Raw genomic sequence first — 21,286 nt, forward strand, 5'->3', positions numbered from 1 at the left:
AACATCATTTGGGGAAATACATATATTTTTTTTTAAAATAATTGTGACTATTTACTTCTCTTTATTTCCATATTTTATTCAGTAAAAGCAGCTTGTGTGTGTTTAATATAAGATAAATCCGCTAGAAATGTATTTGCACAGGTGTAAAATTCAGATCATCATCTTGTTGTCATGTGCTGCTTCTTTCGCTTTCGCTCTTGAGTGTTAAACCAGTTGGTCAGGCTGATTCCTGCAGTCCAGAGGTTGACAGATCCTTACACAGCTCACAGATTTCGGTAAGTGCCTGATTAATACACACATTTACACCTTTATTTGTTCTTTAGCGAATGCGTCGATACTTTAGTAGGCGACGAGCTGTGGTCAAATCTGAGGCTGTGCTGTAAAATTAATAACCGAATACACCGTCATAGACTAACGCGGATGTCTGAAGTCTAAAAGAATCAAATACTAATCTCTTAAAGAGCGAAAACAAATAATAAAACCTCCAAAAGGGAAATATATACTTGAAAATGTCTCTTTTTACAGTTGTAGGCTAGGCTACTTCACTAATTAAGAAACGAAAGCGAAACTTAAGGCACATATCACTTGGAGAAAATAAAAACCCCCATCGCTATACGTCAATACCTAAATGAAATAATACTGTCAAATAAAGCATTTAAGAACTATTTAACATTTACGAACAACAGTTTAACTGGTGTTTGTTTAAGGAAATTTACCTGATGATGTCCGCCATTGTTTTTTTACAGTAGCTGTTGGAGTGTCTTGTTTACATTGTCTGATATGTTGAAAGTAAACGCCAGACTCTCGTGTGTCATGTGTATTTTATAGATTATTATTTAATCAAAGACAAAATCTGCTTTCAGTTTTTGCCGGGATGTCAGCAACAGACCCAGATTATCATGATGTGAGTATAAATGTACCATTTATTGGTACATGAAGTCACATAACACACAGTAAATGGGATTTATAGGCTTATTTTATATATTCGTAAATTATGTTTTTAAAGTGCTTTTATTTCCATAGAAATGTTATTTACACATTTTAAATATGGTGACTGTTAATGATGAATTGTAAACTGGCAGCAGAGACTTAAATGCCATCCTGCAGTACCAAAGTACTCCTAGTGTATTAAGGGGGTTAACATGTTTAATGCAATTATTTTTGGTTTTTCCAATATACACACACTGGCCACTTTATTATGAACACCTATCCAACTGCCTGTTAATGGAAATATTTTAATCAATCACATTGAGCAACTCAATGCATTTAGGCATGTAGACATGGTCAAGACGATCTGCTGCAGTTCAAACAGCATCAGAATGAGGAAGAAAAAGGATTTAAGAGACTTTAAATGTAGCATTATTGTTGGTGTCAGACAGGCTGCTCTGAGTATTTCAGAAACTGCTGATCTACTGGGATTTTCACGCACAACCATCTCTAGGGTTTACAGAGAATGGTCCGACAATGAGGAAATATCCATATCTATTTTTTTTGTCTTTGCCATGATGACAGCACATAATATTTGACTAGATATTATTCAACATGCTAGTGTTCAGCTTAAAGTCACATTTCTAGGTTAATTAGGAGAAACATTGGACAACAGTGGTTTGTTCTGTAGTTAGCTTACAATATTGACTTTAGCTGTCTGTGAAATGTGTAAAATATTTAATTTAGTTTAGCTAGAATTTATAAAAGACCTTCAGCAGCAGATAAATATAATAGGAGATACTGTTAAATGTGCTTGCTCTATTAAACAGCACTTGTGAATAAGAGTTATAATATCAGGTAAGCGATTGATTGTATTGATCTTAATCCAGCAGGGCTCATCTTCGGATGCTGCACAAGAGTTGATTACAAGTAAAAAACATCATCAGGCTGATGATGGTCCGGTGAGAACTAGACACACACTCAACTGATATATTCAGCTCATGCCTGGAAACTCTTAGCAAATGTTTTATGTATAGGAGGGAACTTTATTTAAATGAAATTGTGCGCACTTTTAATATCTCAAGCTGAGTTGTGTTCTCGCTCTTCCAGACTTATGAAAATGTGATCCGAAAACAACCGACCAGCACTAAAACTCCATTGGCCCTTCATAATCAGGTACATTTTTAAAATGTTTTTTGGAGTAAAACAATTATGAAAAATAATATCCCTGATTATTAAATAAACAATATATAGTTAAAGGCAGAATTATTAGCCCTCCTTTGAACTTTCAAATATTAATCAGGTTATGTTTAACAAAGCAAGGGTGTAACACGGGGAGTGACAGAGACAACTGAAGTTTAGGATCCACGTGCAGGTTTATTCAAAGTCAGGGAGGCAATGGTCAACACAGGTGCAAACAGATGTATAAAGGCAGTCCAGAATCGTAGTCAAACACAGGCGAGAGGTCGGTAGACAGGCGGCAGACAAGGAGAAAGGGAAACCAGGCAAAGATCAAAAACACGGAGGAACAAGACTAAGGGAACCGCGTTGTAATGTCACTTTACAGCTAACAAGACTCGGCAAAGGAAGTGAGTGTGTGTGCTGTTTAAATAGTGTGTGTAATCAGTCTTTGACAATCCTCAGGTGGTGCGAGTGTCATCAGTCAAAATGAGGAAGCATGTGTGTTTGTGAACGGAGTGCATGTATGAAAATGTAGTCCATGAATGGCGGATTTGTAGTCCATAGGTTATTGTGAGGGTGAGTGCTTACCAGCGACCTCTGGTGGTTAGAGATCGCTGGTAATCACGACAAAGGGATTTTCACAGTATTTCTTATTAGATTGTTTTTCTCTTTGGAGAAAGTCTTATTTCTCATAGTTTGGCTGGAATAAAAATATTTTTTAAATATTAAAAACTGCTCAGGTCAATATTATTATCCCACTTAAAGAATTCTTCATTTTTTAGATTGACTATTCAGCCATAGTGTCATCCTTCCTCCAGCATCCAAAATTAACTCCAATAGTGATTCAGGAGTTGATTTTACTGTCTCGTGTGCATATGAATGCGTGGCACGCATGCAGTGCATGTGCTAATGGCAGATCTGCGTGAAGAGATGTGCAGTTGTACAAATCTACATTTGCTGACAGACGGTTCGGGCTACTTATCAGAATCAAGGGAATTATCGGCCAGACAATATTTAATTATATTAACATTTTTTAGTTTTATACCTCACCCAGAATATAAAACTACATATAAATACATTTAGATCATTTACTTTAATCAGTACTATTGGAATGTGAAGAGACTTTCAACCAGCACAACACAACACATGTTTCAGAAGACAATCACCTACTGCACCTTTAATACAGTATGTCTTTTACAGTTAATGAGTTAATATGCACACTGTGATTGTGATTTCGCATCAGTTTCTGTCTACTTTGAGTAGACAGTTTGTGATTGTTTATTAAAACTTATATTGATATTGTTCAATCTGCAGGCCTCATCTTCAGCCAGCAATGATGGGCAAAAAGTGAATCTGCTTTTGAGATTACGAGTAAGTCACAATCTGGAATTTAGCTTATAGATATACTTAAATCTAACATACTGATGCTATCAGCTAAAAATCTTTATTTTAAATACAAAGGAGTGTTAATAATGGATTAATAAATGTTAACCTATGATTAATAAATGCTGTACAAGATTGTTAACCACATTGTAATCCTGTATTTCAGAGTGTTTCCTTTTTTAATGCTGTCTTTTTTATATTTTTGGTCATTTATGGCAAATTGCCAGGCTGATGTCCTGTTTTTGGCTTTAGCTCATCCCACTGTTTCTGTGTCCTAATATCCTGAGGTTTATTCCCTGTTTTCTTGATGCAGTTTGTTTTTCACTGAACACTGTGGTAAATACAGCGGTAACACTTTAGTCACAAATCATGCTAATAACTACTTCTGGCTTATTACCTGCTTATTATTAAGATATTAACTGTTTATTTGCAATTATAAAGTGTGAGCTAATTCTGCATCCCTAATCCCCTTCAACTTCTACCCTACTAACTATTAATGAGCAGCTAATTAGTCGTTTACTCAGGGTGTTTACGGGGTCTTAAAAAGTATTAAAAATTGATAAATCAAATTTAATGCCCTTAAAATGTCTTAAATGCTATTTTACAAGGTATTAAATTCGGTATGGGTATGCTGAAGTTTACCTGAATTTAATCTTTGAATATCGGGATGCTGTGTAGTTTACGAAATCAAGATAAATCCTGCTAGATTTGACACCACGCTGCTTTGTTTACTGCAGAAACACTGTTATTTCTGGTGCTGTAAAGGCGCCACCTGCTGGATTTACATTTTTATTCAGTATATAAATCCAGTTTTAGTTTATGATTCGTTTCTTGCAATCAGTATTTAGTAAATACACTGCAAGATAAAATGTCGGCAATGTTACTGGTTGAAACCTGAAGTGGTGATGAGGTCTTAAAATGTATGCAGTCTTAAAAAAGGTCTTAAAAGGTATTGATTTTCAATCTCTGATTCTTGTATATACTCTGTTATTATGCCAATAGTGCTAGTTTCTGATTTGTTAATACCGTGAATTGTAAACTAAAGTGTTTCAGAAACAGCTGAAAACATCACTGTGTACTCTAAATGAGTCATTTTGTTGTTGTTGATGATGATAATTTGCTTGCAGGAAGCAGTTTTTGAGAGTATTATTGATATTAATGTTTAATTTTCATCTTCATTTCATAGACCTCATCGTCATCAAGCAGAGATGATGATAAAGATAACGCTTCAAATGGTTTGGTGAGTACTATTCACACACACACACACACATACACACACACACACACACACACACACACACATTATTAGGATCCTAAATTTAGCTCTTAAATTAAGTCTGTATGCATTTAAAACATGTATACACACACACACACACACACACACACACTTTTTTGTAGTTGTTTATGGTGACTCTCCATAGACATCCCGGCTCTTATACTTTACAAAGTGTATTTTTTTATCGTGGTGACACGGTGGCACAGTAGGTAGTGCTGTCGCCTCACAACTAGAAGGTCGCTGGTTCTGTGTGGAGTTTGCATGTTCTCTCTGCGTTTGGGTGTTTCCTCTGGGGCCTTTGGTTTGTGGTACAGGTGAATTGGGTAAGCTAAATTGTCCGTAGTGTATGTGTGTGAATGAGTGTGTATGGATGTAAGGGCATCCGCTGTGTAAAACATATGCTGGATAAGTTGGCGGTTCATTCCACTGTGGCGACCCCGGATTAATAAAAGGACTAAGCCGAAAAGAAAATGAATTAATAAATTTTTGATCACCTTTACGTCTTTTGCTTTATGAGCACAATTGAAATGTCCTCATAATTCACATCCACAATGCTTACGTCATTATTATTATGTCCTCATAAATCATGTAAACTGGTCTTGCATCACCTGAATGAAAGCATATTGTCCGTGCACATTGCTTTGAAATGCTAAATGTAAATATTTTCTCAAGATGGTGTCTTTCTGAATGTTAGGACTCGCCTCCAGCAGACACTGGAACTCAAGACACTGGATTGAAATTAACAGGCAATCCAGACTCAACAGGGCCAACGAAGGTACTGTGACTGAAGGGTGGAAAGAAGCAATAATCACTGACTGACTGCATTGAAATTAAAACAGGGAACTTTCTTCTTGATTCTGCAGGACTCGTCTTCATCAATCAGGGACGATCAGCAAAATAATCACACTTCCAGAGATCAAGTGAGTGCCAGAAATATACAGCTGATCACATCAAATCCTCATTTCGCTTATAAAAATTTAATTTAATTGCAAATTTATAGTTTATTCTACATGCTTTTTAAGATTTTATTTATTAATAATGAAAAATACGAGTTAAAAATTGGGTCACTTTGATTTTGGGATTCTTTTGGACTCTGTGTTGACTATACTAGTAACTTTACAACTAGTACATGTCAGATAATTCTTTGGTAGAGTATTAGTAAAATAGTAGTAGACTGTTAGGTTAGGGCTAATAGGATAAATTAACATATTTGCTAACTTACTTATACTCTGGGGTTAAATTGGGATTTGCTTTGTGGTTTCAGGCTTCAGAGGTGAATTAAATATTCATTTGTTTATTCTGTTCTTTGTTTACAATAAAATTTTTAAAAATGTATTTACTAATTATTACATTTTACATGCCGGAAATAATTAAAATTATACTTTAAAAAGGCACTTTTTACTGGATAACATATTCAATTGATTTATTCCAAACTACCGATTCATCCAGGGATGGTGTTTGTGTCTGTTTTATGAATTTGGATCTTTCATTCATAGGAAAACACTGATTTATTCATCAACAAAACATTGCTGTGATTGAAGGGAGATGCACAGCGGCTCATATATAACTTTGTGTTTATATAGTGCTGACAGAATCGCTCTCAGTTGCGAAGTCAAATCTGCAATAAATGATCTTCTTACTTTGAGATGTTGTCTAGATATTAAAAATATCTTAAATCAAGAAGCATTTTCTGGACAAGTAAAAATTATTGTCTTGTCTTAGATACAGCCTCATATACAGTTGAAATCAGAAGTTTACACACACTCTATAAAAAGGAACATAATCATTTTATTTTTAAAATGTCTGATGGTAAATCATATTAAACGTTTATTATTTTAGGTCTATTAGGATTACCTAATTGATTTCCATTTGCTAAATGCCAGAATAATGAGAATTTTTATTTTTACTCACTTCTAGACAGTCAAAAGTTTACACACATTTCTTTGGGTTTTTTTTAGCTTTGCATTTAAACTGGATAACTTTGGTCAAATGTTTTGGGTATCCTTCCACAAGCTTCTTACAATTGTTTGAAGGAACTTTGGCCCATTCCTCCTGACAGAACTGGTGTAACTGAGTTGTGTCTTGCTCGCACAAGCTTTTTCAGCTCTGCCCACAAATTCTCTATAGGATTGAGATCAGGGCTTTGTGATGGCCACTCCAAAACATTCACTCTGTTGTCCTTAAAGCACATTTGAACTAATTTGGCTGTATGCTTAGGGTCATGGTCTGTTTGGAAGACCCATTTGTGGCCAAGTTGTAATTTCCTGGCTGATGTCTTGAGATGTTGCTTCAGTATTTCTACATAATGTTCTTTCCTCATGATGCCATCTATGCTGTGAAGTGGACCAGTCCATCCTGTAGCAAAACAGCCCCACAACATGATGCTGCCGCCCCCATACTTCACAGTTGGGATGGTGTTCCTAGGCTTGTAAGCTTTCCCCTTTGTCCTCCAAATGTAACACTGGTCATTATGGCCAAACAGTTCAATCTTAGTTCCATCAGACCACAGGACAACATTAGTCTTTTCCCAGTGTCATTTAGCTAATTGTAATCTGGCTTGTTGATTCTGGCTTGTTGATTTTCCCATGTTGTCACACAAGGAAGCAGTGTGTTTGAGCTTTTCCTTAAATACTATTCTACAGTTGTGCCCCCAATTAACTCAAATGTTGTCAATTAGCCAATCAGAAACTTCCAAAACCCTGACACCATCATCTGAGCTTTTCAGAGGCAGAATAATCTTATTGTATGTAAACTTGACTTTCAAGAAAAGTTATAACAATTTCTCAACAAATCTCTCTCTCATTATCTGCTATTAAGCAGAACAGAAACTAATCTGATAATCCTGACTTATCTAAAAGAGAAAAAGATATCTGCATTAAAAACAACAGTCAAAACCGCTGGGTTATTGGCTTAAATGTGTGTGAATGCAAGAGACAGTCTCATCCAAAGCACATTTATTATTAAAGACACAAATTAATTAGATTTTTTTTTTGTACATAATTTCAGTAGGTCATTAATAAACTTTGAAATTAACAAAACAATCATTAAAAGTTGATTCTAAGGTATTCTTTTGGGCAATATGAGTTGAAAACTACTTTGAAATACATACATTTATGATTAAAAAGATGTTTTAAAGGTCTCAAGATGGGTTTTTTCCACAATGTTAGGACTCAAGAGATTCAGCAGATGCTGAAAGCAAAGACTCTGGAACACGTCTGAATCACAGTTCAGACTCACAGTTAAAGAAGGTAACTATCCCTTTAAGGAAAACCAAAAACACTGCAATTCACAAACACATACAATTAAGATTTTACATGTAATACAAAGAGAATCACCGTGAGAAACCACTGGAGTAGTTCAAACAAATCAAACTGAGGGACTTTTTTGCAAAACCAGCTTGACTGATTTGATCGAGAGTGATTTATTTGCATGTTTTGAGTGTTTTTTTTTATCTTAGGACTCGGGAGATCCAAAAGGCGCTAGAGATAAAGACTCTGGACCACCTAGGAATGAAATGGATCAAAGATACGGTTCAGACTCAAAGGTAACGAAGGAAAGGACTGAAGACAAGAGCTTGTGCCACAGATTTCCTAAAATCCTAATTTGCTCACAGGAGTCCATTATATGCATATCATTCTGCAGGCTTTGATGAACAGTACTGGTTAGCTGTGCATTAAATGAGCCCAACATTGGGTTTGGCCATATATGACCCAACATTGAGTTAATACAACCCCAGCATTTCTTAGAGTGCTGTAATTCCAAATACTCTAAATTATAGACGACAAATCACAATTGCACCCAATTAATGTTTTGCACATGATACTGCTCACACCCAAGAAACCAGTGCATGAGTTTACTGAAACCAGTGCATGAGTTTACTGAAACCAGTGCATGAGTTTACTGAAACCAGTGCATGAGTTTACGGAAACCAGTGCATGGGTTTACTGAAACCAGTGCATGAGTTTACTGAAACCAGTGCATGAGTTTACTGAAACCAGTGCATGAGTTTACTGAAACCAGTGCATGGGTTTACTGAAACCAGTGCATGAGTTTACTGAAACCAGTGCATGGGTTTACTGAAACCAGTGCATGAGTTTACTGAAACCAGTGCATGGGTTTACTGAAACCAGTGCATGAGTTTACTGAAACCAGTGCATGAGTTTACTGAAACCAGTGCATGAGTTTACTGTCTAAACTAATCAAACCGAGTGAACAATTTCAGACCTTTATGTAAATCTGTTTGATTATTTTATGCTAATTAAGTCATCCATTTGCATGTCTTTTCCACTTTGATGTTACACTGAAAGCCCTAATAAGTTGACTGAACTAAATTAATTGAGTAAACTCGTTGCCTCAATTTAATTGAGTAATGGAGTCTCCCAAAACGTGCATATTTAAGTTTATTTAACATGCCGGCTATACTTAACTATACTTAAATTGTTCAGTTCACCAAACTTAGTACTTAAGTAGATTATACTAATTTAACTATAGTCTACAAAACCGGCAAGTTAAATAAACTTAATTATGCAAGTTTTGGGAGACCATCACTCAATTAAATTGAGGCAACGAGTTTACTCAATTAATTTATTTCAGTCAACTTATTAGGGTTTTCAGTGTGTAATAATATACTATGAAAAAATGTTTGAATAAATTTTAAACAAAAAATAAGTAGCCATTTATTCACATTATGATGAATAGTTATACCTGAAGCCTTTTGTTTTCTGATTTTAAAACAAAACCTTGCACTTAAAAGGTTGCACATATTAGAATTTTACAGTCAATGATTAATTATGATTTTGAGCTCACCACACTTGAAATCTTAAGTTTATGCATTTTCATGGTACATAAGTTAAATCAACTCATATTTTTAAGTGAGAGGACCAAAATGCTAAATTTTAAGTTATGTTCAGTCAACTTTACTTAATTGTTTAAGTAAAGACAACAGTAGGGTTTACAGTGTAGGACTCAGGGCATTCCTCAGACTATAAGGATAAATACTCTGGACCTCTGGATAACACTTCAAAGTCACAGTCAACGCAGGTACTGACTGAAGAGTGACTTGATTTTAAGACGATCCTGTTGGGTGGTTCATTTTCTCCATGTCATGCATTAACATTGTTTAATGCACAGCTAGCTGTGGATTATCCCTTAATTAAGGAAAACCAAAAATACTGGCATTCACAATTGCGTGATTTTTACACACAATACTGAGAGAAAGCACTCTGATAGTTAAAATGAAGCAAACTCAGGGAGGCGTTTTGCAAAACATGCTTGACTGATTTGATCGAGAGTGAATTATTTGCATGTTTTGGGTGTTTTTTTTTCTGAATCTTAGGACTCAGGAGATCCAAAAGGTGCTAGAGGTCAAGATTCTGGACCTCCTAGGAATGAAATGGGTAAAAGACGCAGTCAAGCAGACTCACAGGTAAAGAAGGAAATGCCTGAGGAATAAAACGTGTGCCGATCTGCTGACAGCAGTTCATTACATGTATATCATTCTGCAGGCTGAGGATTGATGAATAATCATGATTAGCTGTGCGTTAAATGAGCTGAATTACAATATTTAATGTACAGCTAGCTGTGGATTATTAAGTCATACACTTAAACTGCTGGCTTTTATGAAATCCAACAGTTGGGTTAAAAAAAGTCATTTAAATTAAAAAATTGACCAATTATGCTCCTTTTTACAAGATGTAAAATAAGTCTCTGATGTCCCTAGAGTGTGTGAAGTTCCAGCTTAAAATACCACACAAATACTGTTGTATAACTCTGTGAAACTGACCCTTTTAGGCTTTGATTGTAATTGTGGCGTTGTTTTGGTGACTGTCGCTTTAAATTCAAATGAGATTATGCTCTTTTCAGAAGAGGGCGGAGCTACAGATGCTTGTGTGTCAGCATAGTGGCGGATTCACAAGTCACTAATGGGCGGGGCTTTCCCCCTCTGATGACACTTACAAATGTAGAGTGTCAATCGAAGTGTTTCTGCAGACTGTATTGATCAAGTCTGTTTATAAACAACACAATTAATAATAATAACCATTAAAAGCTGGATATATTAACACACTGCTGCCGTACAACTGTGTTCGACCCCTTTTAAAAGTGCTTTTTGTGTAATAGGTTCCCTTTAATGTAAAAAATTAACCCAACATTGGTTTAATACAACCCAGCATATCTTGGAGTGCTTAGTGTTAAATGAAGTACTACAAATCACAACGTCACTCGATTAATATTTTGAATACACACAATGAATACTGCAATATTTTAAATCAACTGATATGAGTGAACAATTTAAGACCTTATTGCATTCACTGATATGATCAATAGTGAATAATTTTAAATAGTTTGCATGTTTTTTCTGAATAATAGCACTCTGACCCACCTCTGAATAACATGAAGCAGCAAAGGTTTCAAAGACAGGGTTCAGACTCACAGGTAAAGAAGATACTGACTGAAGATTATAGCTTGAGCCAGAGATTTCCCAAACTCATTCATCCATGTGTTGATGTTCTTCATTCTGCAGGGCGCGGCTTCATCAAGCAGCGATGGTCAGCAAACGAATCATGTTTCTGATAATCAGGTAAGTGCTCACACTGTGCGGTACACTCTATGCACATTTTTGTAAACTGTAGAGTAGAGCTGATGTGAAAAATCGATCAGGAAATCCATTAAAAACTCGCCTAGAGCGCCATCTGCAACAATCAAGAGAACTGGAAACTTAGCATGGCGAAGAAGAACAGAATAGGGAAAATTAACCCAAAACAGATGACAGGTCACAACGTTTAATGCAACAACAACTTTCTCTGTAAATCGTGTATATTCTCATGACCTTGGGTTTGTACTGGGTGCTCTGGGTTTCTATTAATCCAAACTCTGGTGAATTAAGCTATAATCTAAATGTTTTTAGATTATACATATCCAACTGTTTATTATAAAGCTTTGCAAAGATATATCAATACATTTTAACTAATAAAAATGAGACAATACCATTATAGATATTGTTTACTCTCAATCTGGTGTTTATCCAGTATATTTACAGCATCTACATCAGTTTGGTATATTATAAGCTGGTAAGATTATGCTTTTCATGAATATTGCAGTCATTTGTCGGACTAAACATATGTGACTGCACTGTGTATACAACTAATATGAAATATTAATATAAATATAAATGAATATTATTCAGAATTAATGCTGATTAATTGTTCTTGTCACTACAGTAGTTACTACATGTCTACACAAGTTAATTGAGATAAAATTACATACACCTTGGAGCTCAGGTGTATGATTATGCATTCATAACTATTGTGCCTATAACAGGATGCTGATGAATCTCCAGAAACGCAGGATATTGGTACATTTCAAATTCAAGTGGACTGTACAGAACCATTACCAGAGAGATGGAAAGCAAAATTACAGATGGCCATTCAGTCATGGTTGTCTGGCCTGGATAGTACATTCACTGCCCAAAGTGTTGAACTCATGGATGATCAAAGCCGTGCAGAGGTGCAGATAACTCCATCATCAGGTGATATGATTTATGATATTTCACACACAGTCATTCTATTTAAATCTTTTCATGAATGGTAATATATGAGCTCTACGCTATTTTCCTCCACTTCCCATAGCGAAAAATAATTATAAAGCGACAATGAATTATCATCTTTAACTACTCATACAAATATCTTTTTTAGAGGTGATTAGTGAAGTCATCAAGGGAAGTGAAGTGCAGTTGATGTTAGTCTTTAATAAGTATGCACTATTCACATAATCTCACATTGTAATACACAATTCTACACAACAAAATGCACATATTGTACATTCAGATTGTATTGAAGATCCCGGTACGCAGATATTCAGAACAGTATACACCTCTAAGTGCACAATTTAACATCACATTGTACACTGTATTGAATATAAATATAAACGTGATGAATTTGATTCAACACACAGCCAAGTCTTGTAATTTGGCATACATTTAGCCAAATTCTTACAGTAAAAAGGATCAAACTATGCCCTTGGTGGTCACAATGCTGGAAGAGTTATTGAGATAAAAATGTTCATATGTGCAGTGCGATTTATTCTCAACAACAAAACAAACAATTAAGAAAGCATCTAATCAAAATGATGTGGATATGCGTTAAAAAATTAGTCAGATTTGTTTATAGGACTTTATACAATAGGTTTTAATGCAAAATGAGTCTGTATTGAGCATGATGATAGCTCTTATGTGACCACTACACACACACACATTGGGTTTTCCTGTTTTATGGGATCTTCCCATCATTGTAATATTGTTTATACTGTACAGACTTCATATTCTACTAGCCCATTCATTCTTTTTCTTTTCGGCTTAGTCCCTTTATTAATCTTGGGTCGCCACAGCGGAATGAACCGTCAACTTATCCACCATATGTTTTACACAGCGGATGCCCTTCCAGCTGCAACCCAGTTCTGGGAAACATCCATACACACTCATTCACACACATACACTACAGCCAATTTAGTTCATCAATTCTCCTATAGTTCATGTGTTCATGTGTCCTGTGGGGGAAACCGGAGCACCCGGAGGAAACCCACGTCAACACGGGGAGAACATGCAAACTCCACACAGAAACGCCAACTGACCCAGTCGAGGCTTGAAACAGCGACCCTTTGCTGTGAGGTGATTATGCTACTCGCTGCACCACCGTGACGCCCCCTCATGGAAAACAACATGCATTTGTAGTTGAGTTGTTTTCCCTCATTTGGGACAAAACAAATATACTGGTCAAATTTACTTGAGAGAATGAGAAGTAAAACGGTTTCTTCAGGCTGATGAAAATCCAGTTTGATTTGAAACACTTTTATATTTTAAAGGGCACCTATGGTGAAAAATCTACTTTTCAAGCTGTTTGGACAGACATATGTGCATGTATGGTGTATAGACCGTCATATTTGGGTGATATAAGCACACCCAGTCTTTTTATTTTCAATTTAACAACATAAAAACGTTGGACCAATTAGACCGATTTTTAGATCGACTGCAACTTGACGTATGAGTGCGGTCCCCTCGCCCACCGAATTGATTGACAGGCACGCATCACCATATCCTCAGTTTGTTGTTTCACGTCCGCCATTTTCAGCGTGTTGAGTCAAAGCGATGTCACCAAGTGATGTTTCGTAAACAAATTTCAGGAGAACACGCACAGATGTTTCAGCATTAAATACGTCATTGACAATTATTCTATTATCCAATCAGTTCTTGAACAAACCCCTATATATACCAAAGCTGTCTTACCTGCAGCATCTCACGACTTTAGCATCCCTCCACCACTCCGACACCTCACCTATTAAGCATTTAATTCCCGGGGGGAGCGTTCTGAGGCCGGGCTCGATACTTCGCTCGAATCCCAACTTCTCTCTGGTCCCTGATAAGGGGAATAACACGAGTTGGGGTGTCTCCCCGAGCTCAGAGCCCTCTCCCCGGACAGCACGCCAAATACGCTTTATTCTGAAACATCTGTAAGTGTGAACTCATGAAAGGAACACCGTTGCTCTATTTTTACATGTAAGGCTCATTGGGCTCAACACAAGATCAACATTCACCACATGATCGCTCTAATCGGCGCCATTGTTTGTAACTTTAGGTGGGTTTGCAAACCTGTGTACTTTTCATTGCGTCTACCTTATACTTCAGCCGTTTGCATTTTCCGCGGTCACAGAAGCTCCCTGTGATCGCGTTGCCTCACGTGCTTGTTCATCCAATGGAAATAACGAACTTGCCTTAAGCAGGTCGCACACCAGAAGCGCCGCTCGGTGATGCGCAGGACACTGTTCATAGTTCTGCCGCGCCATCTGAATAGCTTCATTTTAAATAACATGCGAATGTGCGTGTCTGGTGTGCCGGGTCGCGGCTCTGAGCAGGACATCCGGTGCCTCAGTCAAAGTTAATTCAGTGTGCGTGGTTATTATTTTCGGAGTACAAGCTCGGTACTTGAAACTAGCACACAGTTGGCTGTAAAACTATACAAAGACACAAATGATTTTGTACTCTCTGCTTGGTCTGTGTCCGAGTCGTACATGTACAGCTGAATGCTGATCCTCTCACTCATGTTGCTTCTCTCTGTCTTGCCATACACAAAGCGGGGGAGCTCTTGGCTCCGCCCCCTTGTTACGTTGGGTGGGAAGTCGAAACTAATTTGTAGTGAAGCAACACACCCCTAAAAGAGCGAGCTGTGGACACGCCCCCAACATGACACTTTTAACACATTATAATAAACAAATCTGAACTGTGTTTTGAACTGAACCTAAACTCACTCTTATCATATTAATATTAAATCTTAAAAAAGGGGTAAACTATGTGCCCTTCAAAAAAACTGCACTTGCATTCATTACACACAGAACAATTTACAAATGAATAATTTTTGACAAGTTTTGATTCTTGTTCTCTTTCCTGTAGCTCTAGAAGTTTTAAAAAAACACAAAATAGCATCTTTGAAGATTAAAGATAATAAGGATGGTAAAGAAAAAAAAGAAAGGGAAGTGACTGCCTGGATTGAACTGGATTACCCACAATCTAAGTCCATGGCGAAGAAGAGCGCACCTCCATCACCTAAGGTATCATGTTTACTTTGTGTAGAATTATGACAAAATACACAACCAGTACAGTAGTTGAAGCCTTGATACTGCTGCTAGTACAACAACTACTACTAATAATAATAATTAATAATTAATAATTATGACTTGTAGCGGTTACTTTTTTCAATTTCAAATCTTCACATCCTGCCCCATGTTATGTTTTAGGTGAAAAGCTCTATGTCCTTGACTTCTGCAGACGCAGACACAACAAACAATGTTGAGAATAAAGCTGAATCTGATAAATCTCAACTGATTCTCCCGCTCCATCTGTCCTGGTACATCTATAATGCTTACCAAAATGAGTTGGAATCAATTGGGAAACGGCATGGAGTTACTATTTCTGCAGATGTGTCAATCTCAATCAAACCTACAGAGAACCCAGGCCCTGATTATTTTTCTAAAGCCACTGAAGACTTTCAGAAACTTGTTCAGGGATGTGCGGATAATTTAAGTTATGCTAGAGTTCATCATAATGACATGGATTCAGAAATTGTGAAAAATGCCATGGAATCCATCAAGTCACAGAAGACAAAGCTGATGTTCACTCTGACTGACAGTAAAGGCCTGTTTTCAGGACCAAAGAAATTCACAGACCTGATTAAAGAAGAAACAACTAGAGAAGAAAGACAGTCCAAAAATAGAGCAATGCCAATGAATATAGACAGCAATGCTTATCTAATGGAAGTAGACAGCAATGCTTATTCACAAAGCAGACCTTCACTGCACATGAGCACACAGGATCTTCCAACTCAACTTGAGATGGACAAGGTTCACTGGGATCTGATGAAGCTTTCCTGTGAGGAACAATTATCAGAGCTTGAAGCCAAATATGGGGTGTCATTTAATGCAGATCTTCAGAAGAATGTTGTTAAGGTTCAGGCTCGATCTAAAGGTGTTCAGCATGTGAATCTTGAAGGTCACGCGGTCAGAGCTTTAACACACCTCTACCAGAAACTGGCATCAGCAGCAGTGAGCTGTGAACTCAGAAAGTCTGCAGATCAAACTGATGTGAGTTCAGCGGTGGAGAAGCTTCAGCAGCGTTACTGTGTTGTAGCAGCAGAGAGATTGAGCCGCTGGAGACTCGCTGGACTGCCAGAACACCTCGGTCCTGCTATTGCTGAAACTGAGAAGATCCTTCAGAGGAAAGTGTTTGATGAAGAGATGAAGAGATCGATTGGTTACTCAGAGGATATTCCTTATGCTAGAGGAATCAAACCCAATCTAATGTCTGATTATGGAGCAGGAGCAGCGGGAGGACCAGATCTGGATGAGCGAGTGAACTTTAGAGGGCAAATAAAAACTGAAGCTGGTTTCAGTGAAGATTCTAAAGGAAAATCTGGACATGACAGTAAAGATGCTAATGCTGAAGAGGAGACGTGTGCTATCTGCATGGACAGCTTCACTGATAAACAAAAACTGAAGTGTGGTCATGAATTCTGTCGAGAGTGTTTGAGGATGTCAGTGGAGAGTTTGGGATCCATCTGTCCTGTGTGTAAAGAAGTGTTTGGAAAACTGGAGGGAAACCAACCAGACGGAACAATGAGAGTAACAATGAGCAGGATGAGTCTCCCTGGATATCCACGCTGTGACACAATTGAAATCTACTATGACATACCCAGTGGTACTCAAACGGTAAGAATATGTCAAACTGAGACTGACTAATTAATGATAAATCAAATTATAAAAAAGTAAATTAAATCCAAGCAGTTTATCTGTGACTGATCTCTTTTATTAAAATATAGTTTTAAAGTGTTCTTATTTTAACCCATCTTAATTTAAATGTAAAATAAGTGTTTGGTGTCTCCCAAATCTGTCTGTGAAGATTCAGTTTAAAATACCCATAATTTATCATACCCTGTTGAAAATGTCAATTTTTGGGCCTGAGGAAATTTGAACTGTTTTGTTCCTTTAAATGCAAATGAGCTGGTTTTCCCCACCCACTGTTCGAGCATGTCTGTTTCAGAAGGATACACAGCGTCAGATGTTAGATAAACACATAGCACAATGACAGACAGCAACTAACATCAACATCAAGTTGATTTTGCACAATAGGATCCCTTTACGATTAGAGCGTGTGGGTGTTTCACTGCTCTGAGGTTGTATGACTTTGGTAAAACATGGCAGAGTAGTTGGCGGTTCATTCTGCTGTTGCAACATTTGATAAAGAAGGGAATAATCTAAAGGAAATGAACGAGAGAGTTTTAACTTGTTTCTTACAGTAAAACATTTTAAAATATTTTTTAGACGAAGCATCCAAACCCAGGGCAACCCTATCATGGGACAAGTCGTCATGCGTACTTACCAGACAACGATGAAGGAAGAGAAGTGCTTGCTCTGCTGCAGAGAGCTTTTGATCAGAAGCTGATCTTTACAGTCGGCACCTCAACAACCACCGGTGTGCAGAACGCTGTTACCTGGAATGATATTCATCATAAGACCAATAAATCCGGTGGTGCCCAAAGGTATGAGTTCATCTAAAGCAGGCATGTCCAAACTCGGTCCTGGAGGGCCGGTGTCCTGCAAAGTTTAGTTCCAACCCCAATCAGACACACCTGGGCTAGCTAATCAAGCACTTACTAGGCTTTCTAGAAACATCCGTGCAGGTGTGTTGAGGCAAGTTGGAGCTAAAATCTGCAGGACACCGGCCCTCCAGGACCGAGTTTGGACACCCCTGATCTAAAGTCTGCTTTCCTGTAATCCAGAAATCAAGTGAACTTAAACTTGTACTCATCATTTTTTCCATCCACAGTTATGGTTATCCAGATGCAGACTACCTGAAGAGAGTGAAAGATGAGTTAAAGGCCAAAGGCATTGAATAAACAGTGTGGTAAAAATGCAACACCTCTGCACTGGAGCTCCATGTTTACACCACTGATATATATCATCAAATCACAAGTAATTTCTTTCTTTTAAGAATTATTTTTGGCCTTTATTATGTGAATAGGACAGTATTGAGACAGGAAGAGAAGTTGGAGAGAAAGAGGGGTAGGGAAATGTCCTCAAGCTGGGACTCGAACTCGGGACGCCCTGATGTGCTACTGCACCATATGTCGGCGCGCTAACCACTAGGCTATTGCACCGACGTAGTTTCTTTCTTAAATGTCTTTTCAAATTCAAGCTCTGGCAACTTAACTTTGTTGAAATTGTGGATGTAATGTGTTGGGTATTGTGTTAACACAACTAAATCTAAAGAGCACACTACATTCACAAGGAAAAGGCCTGATTTCAGACACCAACTCTGGAAAACGTCAATCTGAAGCTTTAAGAGACAACAGAGGAGTATCAAAGCGTTTGCATCTGTTAATAGTGAAATTGTGACTTTATTGTGAATTATATCACCTAGACACTGGAGAAATGGTTATCCATCAACATTCGTAAAGGAACACTCCACTTTCTTTGGAGATAGGCGAAAATTACAGCTCCCCTAGAGTTAAATAGTTGAGTTTTACCACTTTTAGCTTAGCTTAGCATAAATCATTGAATCGGATTAGACCATTAGCATCTTGCTCAAGAATGACCAAAGAGTCTTTATAAGGTTTGATTCTTCTGTAGTTGCATCGTGTGCTGAGACTGACATTAAAGGAAAAGTTGTTATTTTTTAGGCCAATGTGATTAGGACAGTGTTTCTCAACCACATTCGTGGAGGACCACCAGCTCTGCACATTTCCTGTGTCTCCTTAACCAAACACACCTGATTCTGATGATCAGCTTATTAGCAGAGATTGAAAGACCTGTAATAGGTGTGACAGACAAAGGAGACATCAAAAACATGCAGTGTTGGCAGTAATCCAGGAAAGTGGTTGAGAAACACTGTCCTAATCTCATAGGCCTAAAAATAACAACTTATCCTTGCATGTTGAAATGTGATGCTAAAGGGGTTTGACCAAGTGTCAATGTGTGATGATTTGAGAGTGAAAATGTGCAATGCAAAAACAGCAGTGAATGGATAAACCAAAAGCAAATATCCTAACCCGTTATACATTATATTACATTATACATTACCCAGACATTTCATGAGGATGCCTACTCAGAATATGTGGTGGTGTTATGAACGTTTTGTCTACGTGTGTCTCTCACAAGTGCCTCTAAACCAGAAGAATGGACTTTTTTTTATTTATAATCACAGTGCAAAGCTGATAAATGCTTACCAAACAACTGAGGCTAAATATTATGCTTTTAAAAAAATATCTACTCTCATTCACTTACTTTAGATACGTATGCAATAAAAAATGGTATAATGTATGCAATCTGCAATTAAAAGTGCAAAGAATAGTTTTCAATGGGGCTAAATACTTTTACCAGGCACATACAGTATATGTTTGCTTTTAAATACGGTGATGGGCTTTCAAGATGTTTATATTAATTGTGTCGAAATGTTTAAGCCTACAGTGATTATATATTGCAAATGTGAGCATATATAGTACATGTATGTACATACTAGCAACTGTGGAATTAAAACAAACACATATTAAAGGTTGAAGATAAAATGAAGGGTATTTCTGATGCTTATTGTTCTTTTTAATCCGCCATTTTTGTCTTTTTCTTGTTATTTTCTGCAGTAAATCTCTCCATCTTCTTTTATTGCACAAATGATATTGAATTTATTACTATTGGAGAGGGATTTTGTAGGAGATTGTAAAAAAATTGCCACAAATAAATCAATATTTTAAGCACTTTTATCTAAGAGTTTAAATTTATAAATAGGCAATGCACCAATCTACTTAAGGACTCAATTTTCCCAGCATTCCCCTCACCTGCACCCAGTTCCTAATCAACACACCTGACAAATATAATCTCATTACCTTCTACATAAAAGGACAATTAATTTCAGTTATAGGAACTATGCACTGGCTGGTTCCTCAAGAACTAAAGTTCCCCCCTTCTGTTTGTTGTTTTTTGTTTATATTTGCTCAAAAACACATTTTAAAAATGTTACATTTATTTGTTTATATTAGGTACAAACAGGTGCGTACTATGTATTCTCGATTTGCTTTATAATAATAAATGAAATATTTTTTGTGTCGCATTTATTTAAGGCCACTTTCTCAAAGCGTTCAGGTAAAGTAACTCTAAAAAATATTTCAATGATGAAATTTGTTTATACAATATGAATTTGGGGCGTCACGGTGGCGCAGTGGGTAGCAAGATTGCCTCAAAGCAAAAAGGTCCCTGTTTGAGCCCCGATTGGGTCGGGTCAGTTGGCATTTCTGTGTGGAGTTTGCATGTTCTCTCCGTGTTGGCGTGGGTTCCCTCCAGGTGCTCTGGTTTCCCCCACAGTCCAAACACATGCGCTATAGGTGAATTGAATAAGCTAAATTGGCCGTAGTGTATGTATGTGAATGCAAGGTGTGTTTCCCAGTGTTGGGTTGTGGCTGGAAGGGCATCTGCTGTGCTGTGTAAAAAGTTGGATAAGTTGGTGGTTCATAAAGGGACGAAGCCTAAAAGAAAATGAATGAATATGAATTTGTATTTGCAATTGTTTACCAGGTGTCTGTTTTTCCTATAATGTTTATTGACTCTAAAACAGTCATTTTTATTTTAATAAACAAGGATGGATTATTATTATTATTATTTTGTCTCTGTGTGTGGCTAAATTAACATTATCAATCCACGTAGCTACAATTAAAATGACTGACTCCTGAACTTTCTTTTAAATATAAATTTGGATATTTTATCCCATCCCTTTATTGACTCCTGGACAAAATCTGGATTATACAATACTGATTATTATTATTACTGATTTCAGTGTGTTTTTACACCTCAGTCAAGATTATGAATGAGGAATACTAAAACCTAAAATGAAAATATATATATTTTTAAATTTATTATTTTTTGCTCGTTTGTGATCTCTACTAAAATGTAAACACCTTATTGGCATCTCATGAAGCGAAAGAACAGCAA

At 37.0% G+C, this 21,286-nt stretch overlaps 1 protein-coding gene across 1 annotated transcript; it reads left to right on the forward strand.

The window, feature by feature from the left end:
- The first annotated feature begins 97 nt into the window (after positions 1-97).
- Positions 98-20,900, forward strand: dtx3lb.2 (deltex E3 ubiquitin ligase 3L b, tandem duplicate 2). The gene is made up of 18 exons (XM_056467785.1): positions 98-275; positions 864-904; positions 1,818-1,889; positions 2,038-2,103; positions 3,424-3,480; positions 4,679-4,732; positions 5,463-5,543; positions 5,632-5,688; positions 7,936-8,016; positions 8,226-8,312; positions 10,104-10,193; positions 11,135-11,200; positions 11,289-11,345; positions 12,086-12,293; positions 15,207-15,364; positions 15,551-17,017; positions 17,630-17,847; positions 18,135-20,900. The coding sequence occupies exons 2-18, from the start codon at positions 875-877 to the stop codon at positions 18,202-18,204; spliced, it is 2,919 nt and encodes a 972-aa protein (XP_056323760.1). The 5' UTR covers positions 98-275; positions 864-874; the 3' UTR covers positions 18,205-20,900.
- The last annotated feature ends 386 nt before the right edge of the window (positions 20,901-21,286 follow it).

Source organism: Danio aesculapii, chromosome 11 (assembly GCF_903798145.1).
Source record: "Danio aesculapii chromosome 11, fDanAes4.1, whole genome shotgun sequence".
Lineage (NCBI taxonomy): Eukaryota > Metazoa > Chordata > Actinopteri > Cypriniformes > Danionidae > Danio > Danio aesculapii.